General features: G+C 35.7%; 1 protein-coding gene across 4 annotated transcripts in view; it reads left to right on the top strand.

Moving 5' to 3' along the window:
• The window catches only part of NKAIN2 (sodium/potassium transporting ATPase interacting 2), a 566,015-nt gene that overhangs the window by 154,912 nt on the left and 388,809 nt on the right, over window positions 1–22,294 (top strand). For 2 of the 4 annotated variants that reach the window (XM_035320503.1, XM_035320507.1), the window contains exons 2-3: window positions 18,060–18,127; window positions 21,744–21,785. The exons of 1 other annotated variant lie outside the window; for it this stretch is intronic. In XM_035320503.1, the coding sequence (XP_035176394.1) occupies window positions 18,076–18,127; window positions 21,744–21,785 (94 nt within the window). In that variant the 5' untranslated portion in view covers window positions 18,060–18,075. Of the gene's footprint in view, window positions 1–18,059; window positions 18,128–21,743; window positions 21,786–22,294 lie in introns of those variants that run through there. One more of the 4 variants, XM_035320506.1, reaches the window with a different exon arrangement.

Below are 22,294 nucleotides of genomic sequence, written 5' to 3'. Positions count from 1 at the left end.
CCATCAAGCCAATTACACAAGAAGATAACTGAATAATACCAAAAAGAAGATCAACCTGTTATAAAACTTTCACCATAAATCGTAGATTGCAATAGATAATTGCAGGTACTTCTCTAGATAATCAAGAGAACACATGACACTGGTAAAATCTTCTCATGACACAGGTATGGGAACAATTGTGTTTGGGAAATGATCTACTTTTATGTGACATAAAATAATGACATCAGCTGTTTCTAACCAAAAGGTTCAAACAGAATTGAGTACTTCAAATTAAATTGTGTCTAATTCAAGAGTAAATAGGCATTGAAGATTTGGCTGTGACATATCAGCCACAAAGAAGGCACCAAAGGTTTGGACATATAGAAAGTGAAACAGCGTTTCACAGTAACCAAAGAGGGGTGTGTGCATGTTTTTTGTTGTTGATGTTTGTTTGTTTGTTTGTTTGTTTTTCCCCTTCAATATATTCACAAGGCACCTGTTTCTGTCTTATCTGTTCATTAAGAACTCCAAAAAATCTGTAGGAATAAACAAACAAAGATACTTTATTGGGAAAAATAACATTTGTTCCAATCAAATGGGAAATTAAAAAAAAAAAAAAAAAGTCCTGTTTCTTGTTTCAGAAAAATGTAGAGACCAGAAAAAAATGAAGACCAGAAAAAAATAAAAATAAAAATAAAATGTTGGATGAGGGGAGGAACTAGAACAGATAGAACAGAAAGCAATCCAGACAACACTAGGGACTTCAGCAACAGTGACTATGATAACTAAAGTAAGTTAATATTAAAACATAGCACAGGAACTCTGAATTAAGAGACAAAAAGATTTCACCTGCCTCTGATAAATGAGGATGTTTTAACTTCCAGAGTTTGTTGGTCAGATGGAAGGCACAAGCAGTTAAAAGACAGCTCTGTTAAAACAATATTTCTGAAACTGCAACAAGTAGTTCATGAGAGAGAGGACTAAAATGAGAAGTATGTCAGGGCTTCTGACCACTGAAAAAAAGAACCACCAAGCTTCTGATGTTTGAATATTTGGACATTTCATTATCAACATTTTAATACTTTTGATCAACAGGTCATGGGATTGTCTTTGAGCTTTGATACATTTGATATTTTTTGCCTCCTCCTTAGTATCACTATGCATTTTATTCAAGACTGATTTCATACTGATAAATACAGGACATTTTTTAATATAAATGTTCTTCTCAATATGATAATTTATCAGAATGACTTAGTCTTTTAAAAAATAATTTCCTCTATACCCAGGAACTTTTAGCAAATATACCTGAAATGGTATAATTTTATATGGTATCATTTTATTATTTGCCTATGTAGAGATTAAACTGCATAGGACTGACTATAATGCTAAAAAGTGGAAATCCAAATTAGACAAATATAGCAAGTGCCATATCAATACTGCTTTACCTAAGATACAAAGGAATCTCTTGGATTTTGCAAAGGAATCCTGAACTGGGCACAGCCTTGGGGTGGAATTGTGTACCTTAGCTTACAGAGAGCAAGCCAAAAGCTATCAAAAGGCTCCCAAGACTTCAAAACTTTGACATAATGAAACAATGCCATAGTTAGATCATAAGTCATTCAATGTACTTACTTTCCATCTGCTGACTGAGACCTATTTTAAACAAAGCCTTCTAGATATGTTCTGCATCCATCTCCTTTTCTGGTTTGTGCCCCCTCCCCCCCTCCCTTTTCTGCCTGTCCTCAGGGATGGCTCACTGCTGCAGGAATCCTCTTGCTTCGGAGCTACATATAAACCACTCCAGCACAGCAGGTTGCCTGCTTCCTTTACCCACTTCTCAACAGGCCCAACTGCTCTCCAGAAGTTTCTCCCAGCTACATACATCTGCCCTCAGAAAAGAGGGATTTTCCCACCAGAAAAGTGTGCCCAACAAAGAGAGATGTGAACAAGGTGGCCACTTTTGCCACTGCACTTGTAAATTGTGAACTGAAAATCAAATTTACATTTACAATACACCAAATTTTCGTTAGATGCAGTATATGTGTTATTGTTTCACAGGGGAAATCACCTTAGAGTTACAGACGTGCCTGGCAATCTTTATTGTGTATCTACTCTTGAGTTGGTGTCCAAAAACTCCTGATGCCTTTCTTGGCCTTAGTCTTCTGAGAATAAGATATTTTACATAAAGTGATCCTGCTGCTTTTTTCTCTCTCACACATCTTCAAATATATTTCCTAGTATGTTCACAAACACCATCAGAATCATTAGAGTCTATAAAGTGGTTAAGGCTTTCTGAAAACAGTCAGCGGTTTGGGCCTTATTTCCAGTTTAATGGCCATTTAATGTTTAATATGCCACTTGATTTGTTATTTCAGATTTTCCATCTGCAGCTGAACTTGTTTACCTTCAGATACTCTAAAAACGTCATTATTGTATTCATTGTCTGAAAAGTTAATGTATACTTGATTTAAATACATGAGGTTGTCATACTCCTGTTTTTCTAGATATTCATAATATTTGCAACCAAAAAATAATATTGTTTCTTTTATATAAAAACATAATAAAAAATAAAAAAGCCTTTTTTGTTGTTGTTGTTTTAAGCAATAAATATTAGCTGCAGATAAGATATAGTGTTATTTCAATAGTCTGTCTTCTCAGTTGTGATGCTTTGGGGCATTATCTTGCATCATATTGTGGTTTTGATGCACCATAAGGCATACAGGCAGTGGGCAAACCAAGTGTCTGTGCTGATAACTCCATGTACTCTGCACTGCATGTCTTAATCTCAGATTTTATCACTCTTGCACCTGATTAATGTAATTAGTGAGTTGAATTCAAAACAGTAAAAATTGTATCATTTAGGGAACTTTTCATTTTTTACAGAAACAGAGCTAGCTTTGAGGTGCTTGTGTCAGATGAGATGGCTGTAACCATCCCTGACAGCCTGCCTCACACTGCCTCCTTTCCCTGGAGCAGCAGCTACACCACTGCTGTCATCCTTTATTGGGGGAGGGTTTTTGTACTGAACAAAAGCCTGTTTTAGCAAAGAAAATGCACTAAAAATCTGAAAGTCGTTTGTCTCTTTCTTGCACCTGGTGTTTTAGATTTCCACTGAGTAAATTGCAAACTATTTTGCTGTGCTTTCTCCTTTTTTTTTTTTTTTTTTCCCCCAAAGACTTAGCCTTTTGAATTTAAATAATAAAATTATAGAACCAATTTGCCAGTGCCAAAAAAAAAAAAAAAAAAAAAAAGGTCTACAAAACATTCATTAAAAGCCACCTGTAACTGCATAAATTAAAGTAAGTGTTACTACTAGTAGTTATTCTAGTAAAACAGTCATTTGACTATGGTTACATTGTTATTCTGAATATTTAAACATTTTTTTTTTTCTTTCAAGTTAACTTTTTGGCCTATGCTAATTCTTTAACATTAATCTAAAGTTAGAGAGTAATATCTATAAAAACTTGAAATTTGCATCTGGCTTCTCTGAGATTTCAGAGATGAGATTGGAAGAAGGTGTTGCCGTACTTTAAAAACCTTCAATGAAAAATCCATGTTCCTCTTGTCTGATAAGGTAAAAAAATAATCTAAGGATCTTGAAACCTATACTTAATCATTTACATTATCCTTGAAGATTACAGTCAAAGGTTAGTTTTTAGCTGGCCTACACAACTTTTCTCAGATGTCCTACATCCTTCCTAAATAATGTTTGTATTCTCCCTGTGTCTTTGTAGAGTATCTCCCTGCCTGTGATAGTTGCACTTTGGTTTTGTTTTCCAGTAGCACAAACTTATGAGCCTAGTTAGCACTACCAAGAGGCAGTGAAATATGTGTACAAGTGGCAGTTTTGAAATCTTTTGTGCCTTTCAGTAACTACTCTTACAATTTGACTACTGCTTTTGTCATGTATTTAAATTTTCAGTTTACCCTGGGGAACTTGTGTTTTAGTGCTGAGAAAATTTTTGCACCTGATCTAGAAATGGTACTGAACTATTGTGATTTCATGAAGCCACCAATTAGATAAAGAAAATGCAGTCATGTAATAACAGCAACAGAATTTCAGCTATGACCAAGTTTTGAGAAAAGGAAGAAAAAGCCTCTCTCACCCAAAGCACCTAAATGGCCTAAAATGGTAGCATATATAACTGCCAGAGTATGAAAAGCATGATATACTCGAGCCATCAAAGAATGGACATCTGAACAGATGAGGAGAAGGAGTAAATGTCACTGAAATAGAACAGATAATGGCTTTTTGCTGCCATATAAATGCTGAGGCCACAAGGTGATGCAGAAGACATTTCAAAACAGGCAGCATTGATCCTGTGATAACAGTCCCATTACCGTGATTTTATTTCTGTGACATTGCTTGATTGATACAGATGTAATCATTTCATTTCCCAGTTGCTGGTGCAATAGAAGGGCATTTCCCTAGCTCATACCTCTTTCTTTGCACAGCCATAGCTCCCACTCATAGCTCTGTACCAACAGGTACATAGCAGGACATAGCCTGATGATGGAATACATCTGTATTTTGCTTTGAGACAACCATGTGTGTGGTGGTGTTATTCCGTATGTTTGTGGAAATGCACTCAGACCTTAACTTAAAGTCAAGTTCTTAATTTTTCTTGTGGTGGAATCCTGCACTTATATTTTGTATAATATAGTTTTTCTGCAGCATGTTTCCCAGGACCACACTGTCCTAAAATGCTCTTTGCTTCATTGTTGCCATGACATTTCAACGTTAGGTCTTTTTGCTGAACTAAGTAGAGCACATTTTACATAAGGGGCTTTATACAGTTAAGAATAGTGCACGAAGTGTTGAACTGTGTATGCATTTTCAAAACCATTGTTCCTGTTTTGCAGAACTAACAGCTAACAGTTAATATTACAGTTATTTGCAGCACTCTCACAGGACAATCATTGAATTCCCAAACTAGAGCATGATTGATTCCCATTACCATTTGCACAGAAACACAGAAATAGCCTACATGGTGCTTTAAGGTTTGCATAAAATCTGTGCTCATTTTCACTAATATTAATGGTGATTGCATAGATCAAATACCTAAATTAATTGGAAATCAACCTCTAAATGTAAAACGAGACAAACAGGCTTAAAAGAAAATTGAAAACATTTGAGGTCACAGAATCACACAATATTAGGGATTGGAAGGGACCGTGAAAAGATCATCTAGTTTAATCCCCCCTGCCAGAGCAGGAACACCTAAATCATGTCACACAGGAAAGTGTGTGACATGAGATGCACCATATCAAAGTTATTTCTTGTTTTAGCATCTTCCAGGATATTTTCTGCCTGATTTTTAAAACAGATCCTGTGTTCTAGAAGAAGACATGCAAAATAGAAATTCTCCAGAATTGTAGAATCATTTTTATCATGATTCTGGAGGATTTCTGCTTTGATATGTTACACCTCAAATGCTTTCAAATTTTTTCACTTGTTTTTATCTGTCTTTGGTAAAGCCAGGCAGAACATGCCCTCATATTAACTCAAAGCTCTGTCTACTTCCACAAATTCTTCTATTCATTAGATGAAATCTCAGCAAGTTCTTCATCACATTCAGAGTCTGTACATTTCACTAATTTTAAGCCTGTTGGTCTTGCTTTATATTTAAATGTTTGTTTGCCTAAATAGCTAAAAATGAAAAATATGTTGCCAATACCGCTGTTATTTGATATAATTCTCCTAATATGAGCTTTAAATTTCTCCGCACCCCCACTCTCTGTTGGTATGTTGCTCAAATCCATAATAAATAGAATCAGAGAAAATTTGCCAACTTTATGGTATCTCAGTAGTAGAGATTTTTCCGTTTCTTGACCACAGTTCTATAGAAAAATAAATAAATAAATAAATAAAAACAAAACAACAACAACAACAACAACAACAAATAAGCAATATTTTTTCTTATAGCTGAAGTATTTCAGATTACTGGTAATGCTTTTTTTTTTTTTTTTTTTCATATTTATGACAAAATCTGACAAAAGGTACAGGCAAACCAGCAGAGCAAATCAGTCTCAAGACTGCTGTAGTGGTGATACTGAGTGTGAACTGGTAGGGTGAAATTCATTGGAGTAAAACATATGCCTTCTTGAGCTCTCTCTGTTTCAGTCTTATTTGCAGAAATCTTAGATAAAGATGTGTAGTGCTCTTTTGTACTGTTAATTTGTGTATTAGTGTTAATTAGTGTTAATTTATTAATGTTAATTTGTGTGTATTTGTGTATTAGTGTTAATAAGTAATACAAAAATGTGTTTATTTAAGTAAAGGAATGGATTTTTCAATGGTGTAAGAAATTTTTCCTATTGATAATCATAGTAATATATTAACCAGGGCAGCTTAATTTTATTTATTTATTTATTTATTTCTGCTAAATGTGTTTCTACTGATGATGATTTGGATCCTAGTCTTGTAGATATTACTTTTATTACTTCTATGCTGTGGCCTGTCGCACTGGTTAAGTGGGTAAGCCGGTTTCTTCTTTTGGTGATACTAGGTTTTAAAGTTAGTACATGAATGGGTTGTGCTAAATGGGTGCATATTTAAGTCAATATAAGTAATGAACCATGCATACATTCTTGTTTAGAATCCATATTTAAGTTCTCTTTAACTGCATGTAGGCAGGTTGCTGGATTGCTATTTATAGTCAGTTGAAAACCTATGAATATTCATAATATGTCTTATATCTTATTATCTTGAAAGAAATACAGTTCCCATAAATAAATACTCAAACAAGCAAATGAACTGCAATAGAAAAATAATGCATATCAGTGACATCCAAAGAACTGTGAAGCGGGTACTTCTAGTGAAAGATAAATCTCTGAATAATATAAAATAATTATTCTTTTTGCATATTACTTATTTAAAATACAGGTATTTATACATCATACATTATGTTTCAATATGTAGCTGCACATAAAATTAAAAGTTACTAACAAAACAGCTCTCCCATTCTGAAGTAGTAAGCTATTTAGGATCAATTTGAACAGTTATTTTGTAAAATATTTTTCAAAACTTTAAAAAAAAAGGGGGGGGGGGGGAGGGGAGGGGGTCTGAAACCTGAGGAAAATTTTTAAGTTCTTGTGAATGTTGTAAATGCTTAGGGTACTGGTAGTACACTCAAAATTCCACTCTAGATACAGTTCCTATAAATGTTTTTAGATCAAACAAACTTGAACTAATGGGAACTGTGAGCTATTTTTTATAATCCTTCCAGGGATAACCATGCACACCACACTTAAAAGATAAATTTTCTCTCATTCTAAGAGCTTGAGAGCTCTTTGGAAAAATTCATTGTTCAATTTTTCTTGCAACAAATTAAATAGAGCTGTGTTCTTTCTTGCTCTAATGATTGCAGACAGAAGCAGTTAAATCACCTTTGTAGGGTTCATGGAGGGGCATGGGAGGAAGGCTTTTTGTTTTATTGCTGTCCTGGTTTCAGATGGGATGAAGTTAATTTTCTTCCTAGTAGCTGGCGTGATGCTGTGTTTTGGATTTAGGATGAGAATAATGCTGATAACAAACTGATGAGCTTAGTAGCCAAGAAGCTATGGCTGAAATCTCACCTTACAGAACAGTTTACTGAGGTGAAGCATCATTATTTGTATTGTGTTTGTACCATATTACTTCTTAGCAATCCCATTGCACTTTTCTTCTGAAGGTTCTGCAACCTGCAAAGAGGAGATTAGAGAGGCTGGGACAGGTATCGGTAAAGCAGCAGTCTCAGTAGTTTCTGGCTGTGCCCTTGAGGCAGGTGCTGATGGTGGGGCAATTCCAAGGCTGCCCACTTCACCATTCCAATATCCCTTTTACTCTGGGAAACAATGTGCTCCCTTCTAGACATGGGAAGCTAGGGTGCTTGTAAGACATTAGGCTCGAAGTCCTTCCATCTCTGTTTAATTTGACGCAGCACTCTGACGATCAAGCAAGACACCATTTTTGGGGCAGTCTCTCCAGTATCCCTGGTACAGGCTGTAACTTTACAGCCACAGTCTAGCCTGTTGTGCACTGGGTTTCTGCAGCATTGCAAATGAAACACTACAGTTTAAATCTGCCTGAATTATGCTATAGGTTAAAGTTTGTATACACGAATAAGACGCATGGGGGACAGTGCAACAAGACTCAGCATGGATTACTCAATTACTCATAATTAGGATGGGGAGAATGAGTGAACGGCATACAAATTACAGTAGCTTGAAAAAGCAGTCTTAGTACCCCTCTTGCAGTGATTGGCAACTACCAGTTCAGAATGCTTAGCCTGAGCAAAACCCATGGATAAATACAAAATAAAGTTGATATGGTATTTTCTGGAAGATCCTTGCTGCTGCTGGCCAGATGTATCCATAATATTTTTGTGCGAATATCTAGTCTGAAGTCTACCTGAGTCTTCTTTCACTATTAGCTTAAGGCTTTTCACCTAGTATCATTTAAACACTTTAGCCAAGTATAATCATCAGCAAAAGAGGCACTAGTACAACTGGATTTTATTTATTTATTTATTTATTTTAAGAAAACAATAACTTCCTCCTCCTCAAAGCAGCACGAGGACTTCTTTGTTAATATGGGAGGGAAATCACCCTTGACCATTCTCTGTATAAATTTCATGAAGTTTTTATGACAATGAGTTATGTAACAGAAAAAGTGATCATTGCACTGAACCTCTGATGATTTCCAGTGTCCACTGTTTTCTAGACTGCCATAAAGGAAGTACTTCTATTTTTTTTTTTTTTTTTTTCCATGTAGACCTTTGTATTTGTACAATAATTTTATATTTTAATATAGCTTGTCTTAGTCTTATGATTCATTTATATTTCTTGCAAAAGGGAAGGAAAAAAAAAAAAAAAAAAAAAAAAAAAAAGAAGCTAATATGAAAATACCTTTTAACTTTTATACCCATTTTTGCTTTGTTCATACTTAAGTCTTGGACCTTGGTTCTTTCAAGGTAACCCCTGCAAACAGTCCCCTACAGAAATACAGTCACTGCATTGGGTCTTGTCTAAGAACATTCCAGAAGGGAGTCACTCATCTGACTTTTACTTTTTGGATTGATTGCATTGAATCGGTGGCTCTGTAGAGGTGCCTTTTGCTTTCTCTTGGCCGTGGAGGGAGCCCAAAGGTCTAGGTCAGAACAGATGTCTCTCTTGGAGAGCTGAATTTAAGTAAGAAGTATGTGTTTGTTTTCTTCAGTGTTTCATTTTCCTGATTAATCTGAATTTTAGCTTAAAATACTGACTTAGGGGAAAGTACAGTTTCTTTATATTAATTGGAGGTATTTTTAGGAATCTGTGTCCTCTTCTCCCCGCCTTTCATTTCTCTTCATAAGATAATTGATCAACAAAGGTAGGAAATTTACATAGGGTGCTAGGGGCTGGTGTCCGTGCTGGCCCAATGGCCACAGAAACTTCAGAGAGAAACCTACAGCACTCCATCCTTTCTCGTAGACTGCCTGTGTGTCTTTCACAGCTACCTGGATGTTTATTGTTACCAGCAGAAACCTAATTTTCTCCCAGCTGAAGTCTCTAATATCACTACTACTGCCACAACACTCCAATTTCTTTTTAACATTTAGCTGTTAATGACTCATGTCTTATTTGTGAAAAGAAGCTCTCTTCTCATCACAACAGGCAGTTTCTGCTGCTTTTTCTTTTAATGCACATGATCATAATTCCCAATAATATTAAAGGTTTTTAAACATGAAATATCTCCCTTCTCTTGTTTAGGCTTTTTTTTTTTTTTTTTTTTTTCCCCACTTGATTCTTTGATTCTGTTAAGGTACTATTTTATTCTTGCTTTCTGAAGCTAAATGCAGCTGTCTAATAGACTATGTTGCTTTCTCTTAGTACTTTAATTGTTATTATACCTCCTTGACCTAGAAGAACAAGGTCACTTTTTTCTGAAGCAAGCAAATTATATACTTCAGGTTGTGTAGCAACATGGTGCTGATGAGCAACTCCTTTAAAGATGTTCTGTAGAAAGCCCTTTCAAATTACAATATACTAAACTAATAACATCTACGTGTTTTAGTATGGTATTCTTATACTCCTGTTAACAATGCAAAACTAATCCCATCATTAAAGTCAATGCAGTATAATTTCCCATACCTAAATTTAGATCTTAAACATTTCAAATCATTTCCAAAACGTTGTAATAAGAGCAGTTATTATTAATCTATTATTTTCATTAGTAAAAATATAACTGTGCATATTAAGAAAGTGAGAGGTAAAACAAAATAAAAAATAGACTTAATTAAATATAGGGATAAAAATAAGTTACAAGGACTGTTTTCAGAAATTATCCAGCAAAAGTTATCTTCCTGAGCAACTGGGAGTGGAAATACAAGTTTGCAATTAAAGTCCCCTCTGATCCCCCCGATGCCTAACCATTAATCCCTGTTTCTCTCCAGTTAGGGCTAAGTTTCATCTTCATGCTGCTCTTGCCACAGATCAGCAGAGCTTATGGTGTCTGTAACCAGGGACTGGATGTAAGAAAACAAGGGGTCCGGTGACTGGAATAAATTGGCTGCCAGCATGGGACTGTAATTGAAGCAAAAAAATAGACAAAGCTCACCTTTCCTCTGCCCAGCAGAGAGTCATTTGCAATGCTCTGTGCCACTAGCACAGGCATGGAAGAAGATGTCAGCCTCACCTTTTTTAATTAGGTGCTGAAGGCTAAAAATATTCTCCTTGTATGTGATAGAAAGACAAGATAAGATACACATGCTGACTCCCACATGCTACAAAACTACTGAGGTTGCATTTGCTGAATGGCAATTGAGTTAAAACCAGGAAAATGTAACATCCGTGCAAAGCTTCAGAGGATAAAGCCAGAAAGAACTGTACATTTTACTTAAATACAGAAACCTTCACCTCCCACAAACTGAGCTCTAACAGAGGCAGTGTGTCCTGCTCCAAACCTGCAGACGTGCACAGGGTCGAAGAGTTCCCTTGTGCTCTTTCCAACTGCAAAGCATTGAGAGAGGTGAATAATACCACAAAAGACAGAGAGCTGTAGTTTTGTTAGTAAAGACATTCTGTCACCTTTTGAAACTGTATCTTGCTGTTGCAATTCATAGACACTTTAAGCTGGAAAATGGTATACGTATTTTGGCAGGAATTAAACTTTCTCAAGAAGATGTAGAGCATTAGGCAGCTAGCAAAAAAGATATTTCAGTCTAAAATAAAAAGACCAAAATAATTGCCATGAAAAGTCCCTTGGCAAGAAGCTGTTAGCACTTTCTATTCTTGCTGAGTTTTGTCTAGTTTAAAACCATCCCAGATACTCTGTATTGAAAAGCACTACCATGACTAAACTTGAATGTTGCTTTATTTGCATTCACTCAGAGTGGACCTGAATCACAAGCAGAGTGCAAAATACTGATCAGAGCACAATATTTAAGAAAACAGTCCCCCTTCTCCTCAGATAGATTAAATCCTATGGAAGACTTAAGCAGAACTATGAAAAATTAAATGCATTGATGGTGATCTTTTCCCTTTCATGACACCAGCTGTCTAGTTACATCAGTGTGGTTACTCTGTCAAAAGGGTGCTGAAGTATATAATCTTTCAGGTCAGCTTTCCAGTAGAGAAGTGATGACATTAGCTGCACAGTGCTCCTATTTTTAGTGTAACATATTTTATTCGAACACAAATATCAGTGTTTGTCCAAAGACGGTCCATTAGGATGCAAAGCTATAGTTCCTCCTAGGTATCTCAGACCCACATAATATCGCATAGTCATGGAGGCTAATAATAAATTCTACTATCTTTGGTATATTTTTCCCATCCAGGACAGGGTATAACCCAACCAAAAAACACCATAAAAAGCTTCCCTCAAGGATTAAAGCAAGACAGACAGTATAGTTATCTTCACCTGGTGTCACACCCCAGATCAGATGTTTACAGGTTGCCTTTTTCATGTGGATGGCTGGTAGCTTCAAACCCTAATGTATTTTATACTTTTAATATTGTGAAAAGAATAATATACTGAGAAGAATATGCTGTTCTATTATAGGAAGAAAACATACAAATTTTGAAACATTCACAAAATATACAACTTAATGGGACAGTCCATAAGTTTATCCCTGCATACTCTATTGAATCCCCCAAATCCTGCAATTTGGAATAATGCCGAGTACTTTAAATAGTACCCTGATGTTGTGTTCATGTGGTTTTACCCTGCTGGGCATCTGAGTTCCACCAAAACCATTCTCTCACTCACCCTCCTCAAAGTGAAAGGGAGAGAAAATACAATGGAAAGGGCTCAATGGTTGAGATAAGGACAGGGAGATCACTCAACAGTTGTCGTCATGGGCAAAACAGACATAACATAGGGAGATTAATATAATTTACTGCCTATCACTAGCAGACAAGAGCAGTGAGAGACTAAAAGCAAACTGGATATAACTTCCAATTATTTACCCCCTTGTACATCCACTTCTGAGCTGTGCAGAGGAACAGGGAATGGGGTCTGTGGTCAGTCCCTAATGCTTTGTATCTGCTCCTACTTCACGGTCACTCTCTGCCCGTCCTCCACATGGGGATGCCGTCCTTCCCGAAGTGAGCCTGCGGGGGCTGCCCACAGGCAGCAGCTCTTCAAGCACTGCTCCCACACGGCTCCGTACCACGGGGTCCATCCCCCAGAAGCAAACTGCTCCAGCACGGGTCCCCCACGGGCGGCAGCTCCCCCCAGACCCCTGCTCCTGCGTGGGCTCCTCTCCACGGGCTGCAGCTCCGGCCCGGGGCCTGCTCCTGCGGGGGCTCTCCATGGGCCGCAGCCTCCTCCAGGCCACATCCACCTGCTCCCCCGTGGGCTCCTCCATGGGCTGCAGCGTGGAGATCTGCTCCGTGTGGGACCCATGGGCTGCAGGGGGACAGCCTGCTCCACGAGGGGCCTCTCCACAGGCCACAGGGGAACTGCTGCTGCCTGCCTGGAGCACCTCCTGCCCTCCTTGTGCACTGACCTGGGGGTCGGCAGGGCTGGTTCTCACTCCTCTCTCCCAGCTGCTGTGTCGAAGCATTTATTTTATTATTTTATTTTTTTCCCCTTTCTTAAATCAACTCTCACAGAGGCACAGACAACATTGCTTATTGGTACAGCTCTTGCCAGCAGTGGGTCCCTCTTGGAGCTGTCTGAAACTGGTCCTTGTCTAACATGGGGCAGCTGCTGGATTCTTCTCACGGAGGCCACCCATGCAGCCCCCTGCTACCAAAATCTTGCCACATAAACCCAATATAGCTCATAGTGTAAGAGCCAACAAAATTGGCTTTAGCAAACTGATATAAAAATTAAGACAATAATTTTCAGAATATTATATGGAAATTGGCTATAAACTCCAGCCAAAGAATTCTAAATTTTCACTGATTCTATATTGCTAGCTAGAATAAATCATGCAAAATCCTGAGTGTGATTCTGAAAACCATTACTTTTTTAACAAGGACTTATTAGAAAGGTGGGTTGTAAAGTGAAGTATATAGACTAGGGATTGGTGGGATTTTTTATTTTATTATGATTTTTTTCTCAAGAGTCAATTGGAATATATATATATATATATATATATATTTATAGATGTTCATGCAATCTGCAGCATTTAAAGTTAAATATCCCAAATTGTGACACTTGCAGGAAAAAACATAAGAGTGAGTAATGCAGAAAATTGCTTATTAGTGATTACAAGAGCAAAATAAGACAGATTTATTAAATTTTGAAGTATTCAAGTTAATTATTCAAGTTGATTGAGACAACATTGTTTTAAAATGTAGTCTATGAATGAGTATTCTTAGAGTAGCTGTTTTTGGAAAACAAAATGCTGACAAGAGGATTAATGTAATAGGATTCACTTTAGCAGTTAAACTTTTTTTGTTTGTTTGTTTTTCCTTCCCTTTAAATGTGATTCAAAGTAAAATCACTCTTCAGTGTGAGCAGAATGATATAAGGTGATCATAAATGATCACAAGGTGATCATTTTAAAATTTGAATTCACAGTACCTGGGAAGTTCCAGTATAGTTTACCTGATGTATTTCATATTTCTGCTTTGAAATCTCAAATATCAAGAAAGCATATTGGTCAGTAACAATTGTGGTACAACAGAAGATGTTACTCTTACTTCTTCTGATCTTCTCTACAGTGAGATGTCAAGAGAATGTATGTAACCAGATATAAAGTGGATAAAGAGAGGATTTATGCTCAAGTTGATCCTGTTGTTTTTGTAATTAAAAGCATTTTCTGGAAGAGGTGGTAGTATTGAGAGTTAAATGGATTGACACAGGAAAGTCCAAAAAAAGATTACAGCTGAAGAGGAAATGAAATCTAATCAGACGGTAAATATTTCAGTGAAGGGGCTGAGGGAGATTCCTTTCAAAGGCTTCAGCATTGGTTTATTTGTGTGAATTGCTGTTTCTATATGTTTTCATAAACATCTTTAGTAACCTCTAAAGAATCTCTATTTTCTCTGTGTACGTAAACAGACTGCACTTGCAATGATGTAGGAAAACAAAACAAAACAAAACAAAACAAAATTACAATCTGTAACAGATCAATGTCACTGTGCATTTAAGGTATCTGAATCTACCTATGTAGGCAAGTTTTAATGATTTTAAAACTTTTAAAGTAGTTCCATCCATACTTCAGAAAGGGAGCTTCTTTAATTATTTTTAATTAATTGAATATCGTTCACAGGTATCAGTATGAAGTGTAGGAGATGGCATTCAAAAGTTTTGCATCTTTACTTGATTTTGTAAAGTTAGTAATGCTCTCCTATATATGTGATGGTAGGATAAAATCCTTCAAAGTGCCTGTACAATATTTTTTAGTTCTTTATAATCTCAACATCCTTTAGAGTTATAATTAGTTGCATACTCAACATTTTTTGCTATGTTCACCAGTATGTTTGTATGTCATGGAGTCCTTCATATGTAATAATAAAATCTTTTGTGTGTGTGTGTGTGTTGATCTAAATACTTGTTCTCTTTCCATTTAGCTCCACTGTTACTAAGTTATATTTTGCTGCAAAAATAACAATGTATTTAAAATTTTATAACAAACCCATAGTTATGAGATAAAGGAAAAAAAAAAAAAAAAGACATTTTTTCAATAAAATAAATCTTTTGTTCAGGAGATTTCTTTCTATACAGACTAATAAAAATACTTAGGGCTTAAAATGACTCCTTCAAGAATCAGATAAACCTTAATTTAAGACTTCTAAAAAAGTGGCAGCAATGTTGATGCAGTCAGAAAAAAAAAAAAAAAAAAAAAAAAGGATGCACAATACCACTTCATCTCTTGAACGCAGATGGTAATGATAAAGTTGATAGCAGAATTTAGAGAAGGCTTCAAGATTTTCCACTAATGTGAGATACATGGAATTCCAGGTAATTTGAGGTACACAGACGATGATAAATTCATTGTTTCATAATATGACAAATGAAAACTTGTAATTCATGGGAGGTCTGGGTACCATGAGAAAACAGTACAGATTTTCAGTTAATATCTGAAACAAAGCAAGAAAAAAACAAACCACCATGACCAACAACAAAAACACAAGAGTGTTCTGGTGGAAAGGGAGTTTCGTTTAGGTTGAAAATTTGGTATATAGGCTCAGTCATTACCCAGCACAGTAAAGAAAGCCCTGGCAAATTTATCAGGGAGAGTTCAAATTTTATATTGAAGTTTATCTTTTGGAGACAGTTGCAACACGACAAGACTTTTTCATTATTTATTTTATTTTTATTTATTTATTTAAATTATTTTAAATGAAAGCATTTAAACATAGATTTTACAAAGAAATGTTTAGACTTGTATGGCCAGAATAAAAAGTCTAATGGCTTGTATACTTTCACAAGGAGAACTGTCCGACAGGAGATCTCATCAAGTAATAGCTGAGTCAGCAAATTTGGATTTGAGATGAGGTGAGATGAGTGAGACAATTGTTCAAGGATCCCTGGATGAAGAATAGTACAAGTTCAAATGAAGTGGATTGAATGAAATTGATCACCCATTATTCAGAAAGACCAGTGATAATTAAAACACTGAAGAGAAATCTGATTTACAGCACCAAATCTCAGCAGTTATGGTTAGTGGTGAAAACAACAGTTAGCAAAAGTGATGTTTGCTTTTTGGAAATCATTGACATAAATTAGGTCATGTCTCTTTTGTTAGTTAATGGAGCCCTGCATGTCCTATTTCCCATCATGCCAATTTCTATAATTTATATCTACAGTAGTGACTGGTACAGCACAAAGAAAGAAAGACAGCATTTTAATATCCCATGTCCAGCTACTGTTCTAGGAGTATGTATCTATAGTTTGTGTTTACTGGCAATGAAGTTGATGCCAGTTGGTAGACGTAGGTATGCAAGATTAATCTGTACCAAACAGACAATACAAAGCAGATTTCTGTATGGCCATTCCAGATGACCATCCCCATTGCCTACACTGTTACTAACAGAAATTCATGCATGTGTGGTGAGTACGCTGCTGGAGGACCTCTGAGAGGACTTCTGAAGAAGGCACCCTGTATACAAATAGCATGTGGGGCATTCTACCCTGGCATATTACTTCAGCCCTGGTTTCACCTGCAGAAAAAGAAACTTTTCAAGTGCACTTCAATCTCATTTAAAGTACATTTCAAGGTGCAGTTTAGTTCATAACACAACTAAAATACAGATGCAATGTAATGCATTTCTGCAACAATTTGCAAGTGAAAAGTGCTACAGTGCATTAAGTAGATTATGTAGATGTATCATGTGCAGCATGCATTCCTCTTGCCATACCAACTTCTTCCTCGTTTTGCCAGTCCTGCCAGACAGATACTTAGGAACCCTTTTGTTTAATTACTGGTTTTGAAAATATTAAGATTGCCTTCATAATGGACAGTTTCTTATTATTTTGGTGGGGTGATTCCTAGTGTTACATGGTATTTTTGTAACACGTTATATTCATTTTTTCCCCTAAATTTTGCCATCAAAATATATTCAGTAAGGTGACAACACAAGATGAAATACAGATTTGTTCTTGGTGTGCTAAACCAGATTGTATATATAGACAGAAGTAGTTAGAGGTTACTACTCTTTGGTATGTGCAATATTTATATCAGTATAGCTACCAATGTCATAAGCATCTTATCTGTGATTGTTTCCATCTATGGCGTGACATATTTTTCTGATTATAATTGGAAATATTATTCCAGTATTATATTAATTTTCTAATAATATTTTACAATATTAGCACAGATCTAGGTATGTATTTAATCTAGTTCATTTTGGTTGTAATATCTTTTAAAGTATATAGTGTCTATTAAAGTATATATGTTGTGTTCGTGGTGTAAGTTCTGCATAAGCCTTTTTGAAGGTATAAAGTTCACATCTTGAAAACAGCATTGGGTAGAAGAGGATCTCATAGGCATATACATATTAAATCTGAGGAGCAAGTTCATTTGTATCAGGTTTATTTTTTCCTCAGGGTCTATATCCACTATCGGTGATTTGTGTAATGAATGCATTTTAGCTATTGCTTCAGATCTCTCAGGATTAGAGTTCTTAAATATTTTAATGTCATTAGCTACTATTGGAAATCTCAGTGTAATTCTGAATATGATAGTTGTACTGAGGTGTTCAGTGTTCTGTTCAGTCATATATATATGTTCCTGAATATTAATCTAAAGGAAGTTCTGCTTCTGCTACCAGCTTTGGTCTAGCCATCTAGTAATCTTTCTTAAGAGAAAAGATAGTAAAGGCTGGTTGCATTACTGTGTATGGATTATGTTTAATTCATGTAGATGTAGAACTTTAAAAACATGTTTCAGTGGCAGACTTGCCAGTACTAGGTTAAAGGTTGGACTAGGTGATCTTAGAGGACTTTTCTAATCTGAATGATTCTATGATTCTATGTGTCCTTCCTGTCAAAGGATTTGTTTTGCTTAACTGTGTGTATTTTTTAGAGTTTACTCAATGTGTTTACATTTTTTTTTTTTAGTAGAGCTTTTTTTTTTTTTTTTCCTCTTTTCAAACATTTTTCTTCAACAGTGCTTCAACTCTGCACGTGATATTTCCTGTTGCTGTTTTTTCTTTGACAGAAGATATCATCACACAATGATTTGTTTCACTGAAGGATTTCAGCCTGTCACCAGTGAAGCCTATGAAGGTAGTGTCTTTGAGGAGTCACTTTGAGGAGTTAAATGGTATCCATATCAAAGAGATAGTCTGAAAGGAAGAGATTCTTAGAGTGATATCTATGTGGGTTGATATTGTTGATCAGCTTCCCAGAGCTGTTATTTTTAAACCCTATTGGGTTTGAAAACGTTAGTTGTATTTCTTTAAATAAGCAGAAGAAGTTGAAAACAGATGTAGTTGCAAGAAGTAAGAATAGTGTCTCTTTATAAATCTTTACCATGTAGAAAACGTTCTTTGTGTTTACTTGAGGGGCTGTACTTGTGCAGGGGTTGGTTGTCTGATTGTCTGTTGCCAAGAGTTTCACAGATGTTCCACTGAGAATCATTGGGTTTACTGTCCACACCCCCAATTTTTTTTTTTTTTTTTTTTTTTTTTTTAATGAATTCAGCAGTGAATTTGTGAAGAACCTGGGTCTGCTTTCCTTGATCTCTAAGTACCAGATAAGTTTGCATGGCAAGCTGTGTTCCTTTTACTCATGATACTAGATCTCCAAAGGGAAGTATTCTTAATGTTATGCTCTGTATCGCAATATAGGCCCTTCAGAGCTGTAAAGACTAGAAATCCCTCTTCTAACTTGGACTTACTGCAGTGTTGGGTCTATAATTAAAAACGTTTAATGTAACAGCACTATATTTCCATGTTAAAGTTTAACTTAAAACAACTGTTTTGTTTGTGGGAGAAATACTTAATATTGAGAGTCAGAATTGAAAAGCATTCATCTGCAGGTGTGCAGGTCGGTGCTTTCTTGTCCACCTGATTCTGCCTGTGACAAAACACTTGAGCTGTATGTAAGTGTTGGCTAATGCTCTAATTCAGGAAGCTTTTATTCCACTGCTGTGCAGCTGTGATCTGGACATACCTAATTAGTCCCATATGAGTAAACACCAGTTCTGTGTTCAGAATCTATCCAAAAATTTCCTTTAGAACACGTTGTCTTGATAAGGCAGTCACATTTCCTCAAGTAGATACAGGAGAAATATAGTTCAAGATATACTTGGAAGGAAGTAGAGCAGGGGAGGATGGGGAGAGCAGGTAGATCAGTATAACAATACAAAATGTTAGCTACATAAAAGTTTTTCAATGGAAATGGAAAGCTGCCTGTCATTATAGTTCTTCACCATGTTATTCTATAATTGGTAAAGTATGTTAGCCTAATTTCATTTATTACAAATGTTTCAATGTTAGAAATTAAAAAAACACCAACAAGAACAAGAAACAACAAGAAAAAAAAAAAAAAAAAAAAAAAAAAAAAACCACCTTTTGTGAACATGACTGACCAAAAATGTATACTATACCCAGGGTTGAGTCCTGCCACTGTCTCATAAACTTCCTTCAATGCTTTCTTTACCAGAGCTAGCGTAGGGTTTCATTTCCATTTTATGTGTACATATTATACTAATGATTTATTCATATTATGCTTTGCTAATCCATCTTCTCTTCTTCCTAAATTTTGAATTTGTGGTAGAAATTTTATTTTTCACCCCAATAAATAATCTTGCAGTTGTAGTCATTTCTATGACATCTGCATTTGTGATCAGATGTACTTTTTGTTTTGTTCTCCCATGATACTTTAGTTCTCTGAATGTTATTCTGCTTCAATAGAAGATATGGCCATGTTGGAATTTTTCTCCAAAATTGAAGTTTTGGGAGGAGGACAAAATAAGAAAGTGATTACAAATATTTTCAGACCTTTCTTTTTGAAGTTGGTGACTATATTTTCGTGAAGAGGGTGTTAGGGAAGGTAACTGCCTTCTGGCATCTGCAAAGCTCTTTTGATGTTGCATAAGGTAACAGGTTATTTTCTTAAAGTAATATATATTTATATTGCCATAAGGCAAAAGTAAATTAAGAGTTCAGAGAAAAAAAATATTTTTTTCTGGATTTTAATTTTAAAATCTTAGCTGCAAATTGATATGAGATTTGAAACTGATCATGTTGTTGATGCAAATCATTCAGCATCTGGCAAAGTCGATCCACTTGTATGCACTTAATGTGTCAGTTATGGATTCATTTGTTTTATTTAATTAGCTGGGCTCTTGTACTCATTCTCCTGAAACATTGCAGTGTAATGTTTATAGAAGTGCATGTGACCTTGGAGATATACTCCTAGCCATTCCATCATCTTCCGAGAATACAAAATCCATATGGTGCTCTCCAAAAAGGAAAGCATTTATGCTGCCTTGGTGCCAAATTTGTTGAATAAAAGGTGAACTGTTTGAGGCAAAATCTAATTATCATCTATTGCTGCTTATATCCTTGGTGCAAACTGAACATTTACATTTTTTAATAACAGCAGAAGAACAAAGTACATCTATGTCAATTTTGTTTGTTATTGCCATCTATGCAGGTGTCATAAACTCTGGTACAGACAGACTGACTGACAGAATAGCTAGAGAGCTAATTACTTGAATTAGGTTTCATGAAAGCTATTAATAAAGTGCTGTCACAATTATCACATGTGAAAACATGAAAAGAGTGTTGCATTGTGGAGCAAGGCATTTAAAAAAATATATTTCTATTGAAGAATGAACATGACTTGACTGAAACTATTTCCAGACTTCTAATGAATTTTTAATCCAAATAAGTCATTGAGAAAGTGGATATCTTACATTTCATGAATGAAAAAATAAATAAATAAATAAATAAATAAATAAAAAATCAACTTGCAGCTCAAAATATTTCATTTCAAAATGCAGGTTTAAAAATGATCATCATTCACAATGTTCAACTCCTCAACTAAGTCAGGGCCAGATTTCTAACTCTTAGTATCCATTTGTAGGGCATAGAACTTGAAAAAGTTAAACTCCTATTTTCAGTTTGTCAAAACCATTTCCCATTGTGACACTGATGACCAGACTTTATAGAGCTGACATGCTTTCTGGTTTTCTCTTGCAAATTGTTTCTTGACCATGGGAGTCTGAAAATTCTGGTAGCAGTGCACCCTCTGCATGAAGCATCTGCTGAAGCTTCCAAGCAGAATTCAGTTTGAGGGACTTTCATTATTATAGCTTTCTAAATGCATTAAAAGAAGCTTTCTGGAGTGTGTTCTGTTCACAGATGGTTTCAACAACAGCTACATAAGTGACAAGTAGACTTGATATCCTGTTTGGGTGTGGTTTTACATTAGGACAACACATCTCTTGAGGGGAGTATGGCTGGACCTCTCTGTTTTCAAGTAGCTAAGACAATTTTCAGACTGAGCATATTTTATGTGAACATCAAATAGTCTGATGTCAAGCAATGACACTTCTGAAATTCCGCATGCTTGTAACACATAAATAAGATTGCAAGTAAAAACATAATTTTCTTAGTAATATTAGATAAATGCTATCTTCCTCAAGCTCCTAAAAGCCATATTAATATCTTTTACATTTAAATTATGCAGCTGGATTCATTCTTAGCATCTCAAATTCAACTTTGTAATTTAAATGGATTTTTAAATGTATATTAATTTTAATGAATGACTGGGAGGTTTATTGAAGGAAGGGAGGTAAAGTATTGCCTGTGAAGCCTCACTGGCTAATCAAATAGCTATAAATAACCTTTGATATTCTAAGTCCCTACCCAGAGCTGATTCCTCTCATTAGAGATTTTGAAGAAATGGCACCTGAAGTTGGGAATGGACCTAAGTCTGTCTAAGTCCAGACCTAAGTCCGTCTAAGTCCAGATGTAAGTCCAGCTTCCTATTTCCTTGCCCCCCTCCCCCCCACCTCCCCCAATACCTTTCAGTATAGGTTTTAAGCACTGACAAATTTTTGGTCCATGTTCATTTGCCAAGGAAAACTCATCATATTTAATCTGGCATTTATGCCATGCTCAGATATCAATCAAGGAGGGATGGCTGAGGGAAAAAAGTATGCACCCTTGATTTGTGCATGCTTCATTCAGTCCATATAGAGAACCTTTAGAGAACCAGAGAACTTTTAGCATGGTTCTCATCAAGATTTCAGAGGGAATGCCATAAAAGTTGGGGTAATGTAAAGAAGTATGTGGACTGGGAAACTTCTTTCTGCAACTAAATGTTGCTGAGTATGGCTATCAGTTCCTCTACAACAGCTCAAACTCTTTTGTTATTCTCTAAAATAGATAACTATAGGTTAATCTTTGAGAAAAAAAAAAAAAAAAAAAAAAAAAAAAA

Source organism: Oxyura jamaicensis, chromosome 3, assembly GCF_011077185.1.
Source record: "Oxyura jamaicensis isolate SHBP4307 breed ruddy duck chromosome 3, BPBGC_Ojam_1.0, whole genome shotgun sequence".
Taxonomy (NCBI): Eukaryota; Metazoa; Chordata; class Aves; order Anseriformes; family Anatidae; genus Oxyura; species Oxyura jamaicensis.
The sequence above is the reverse complement of the archived record's forward strand: the minus strand, read 5'-3'. Positions and strand labels throughout refer to the sequence as shown.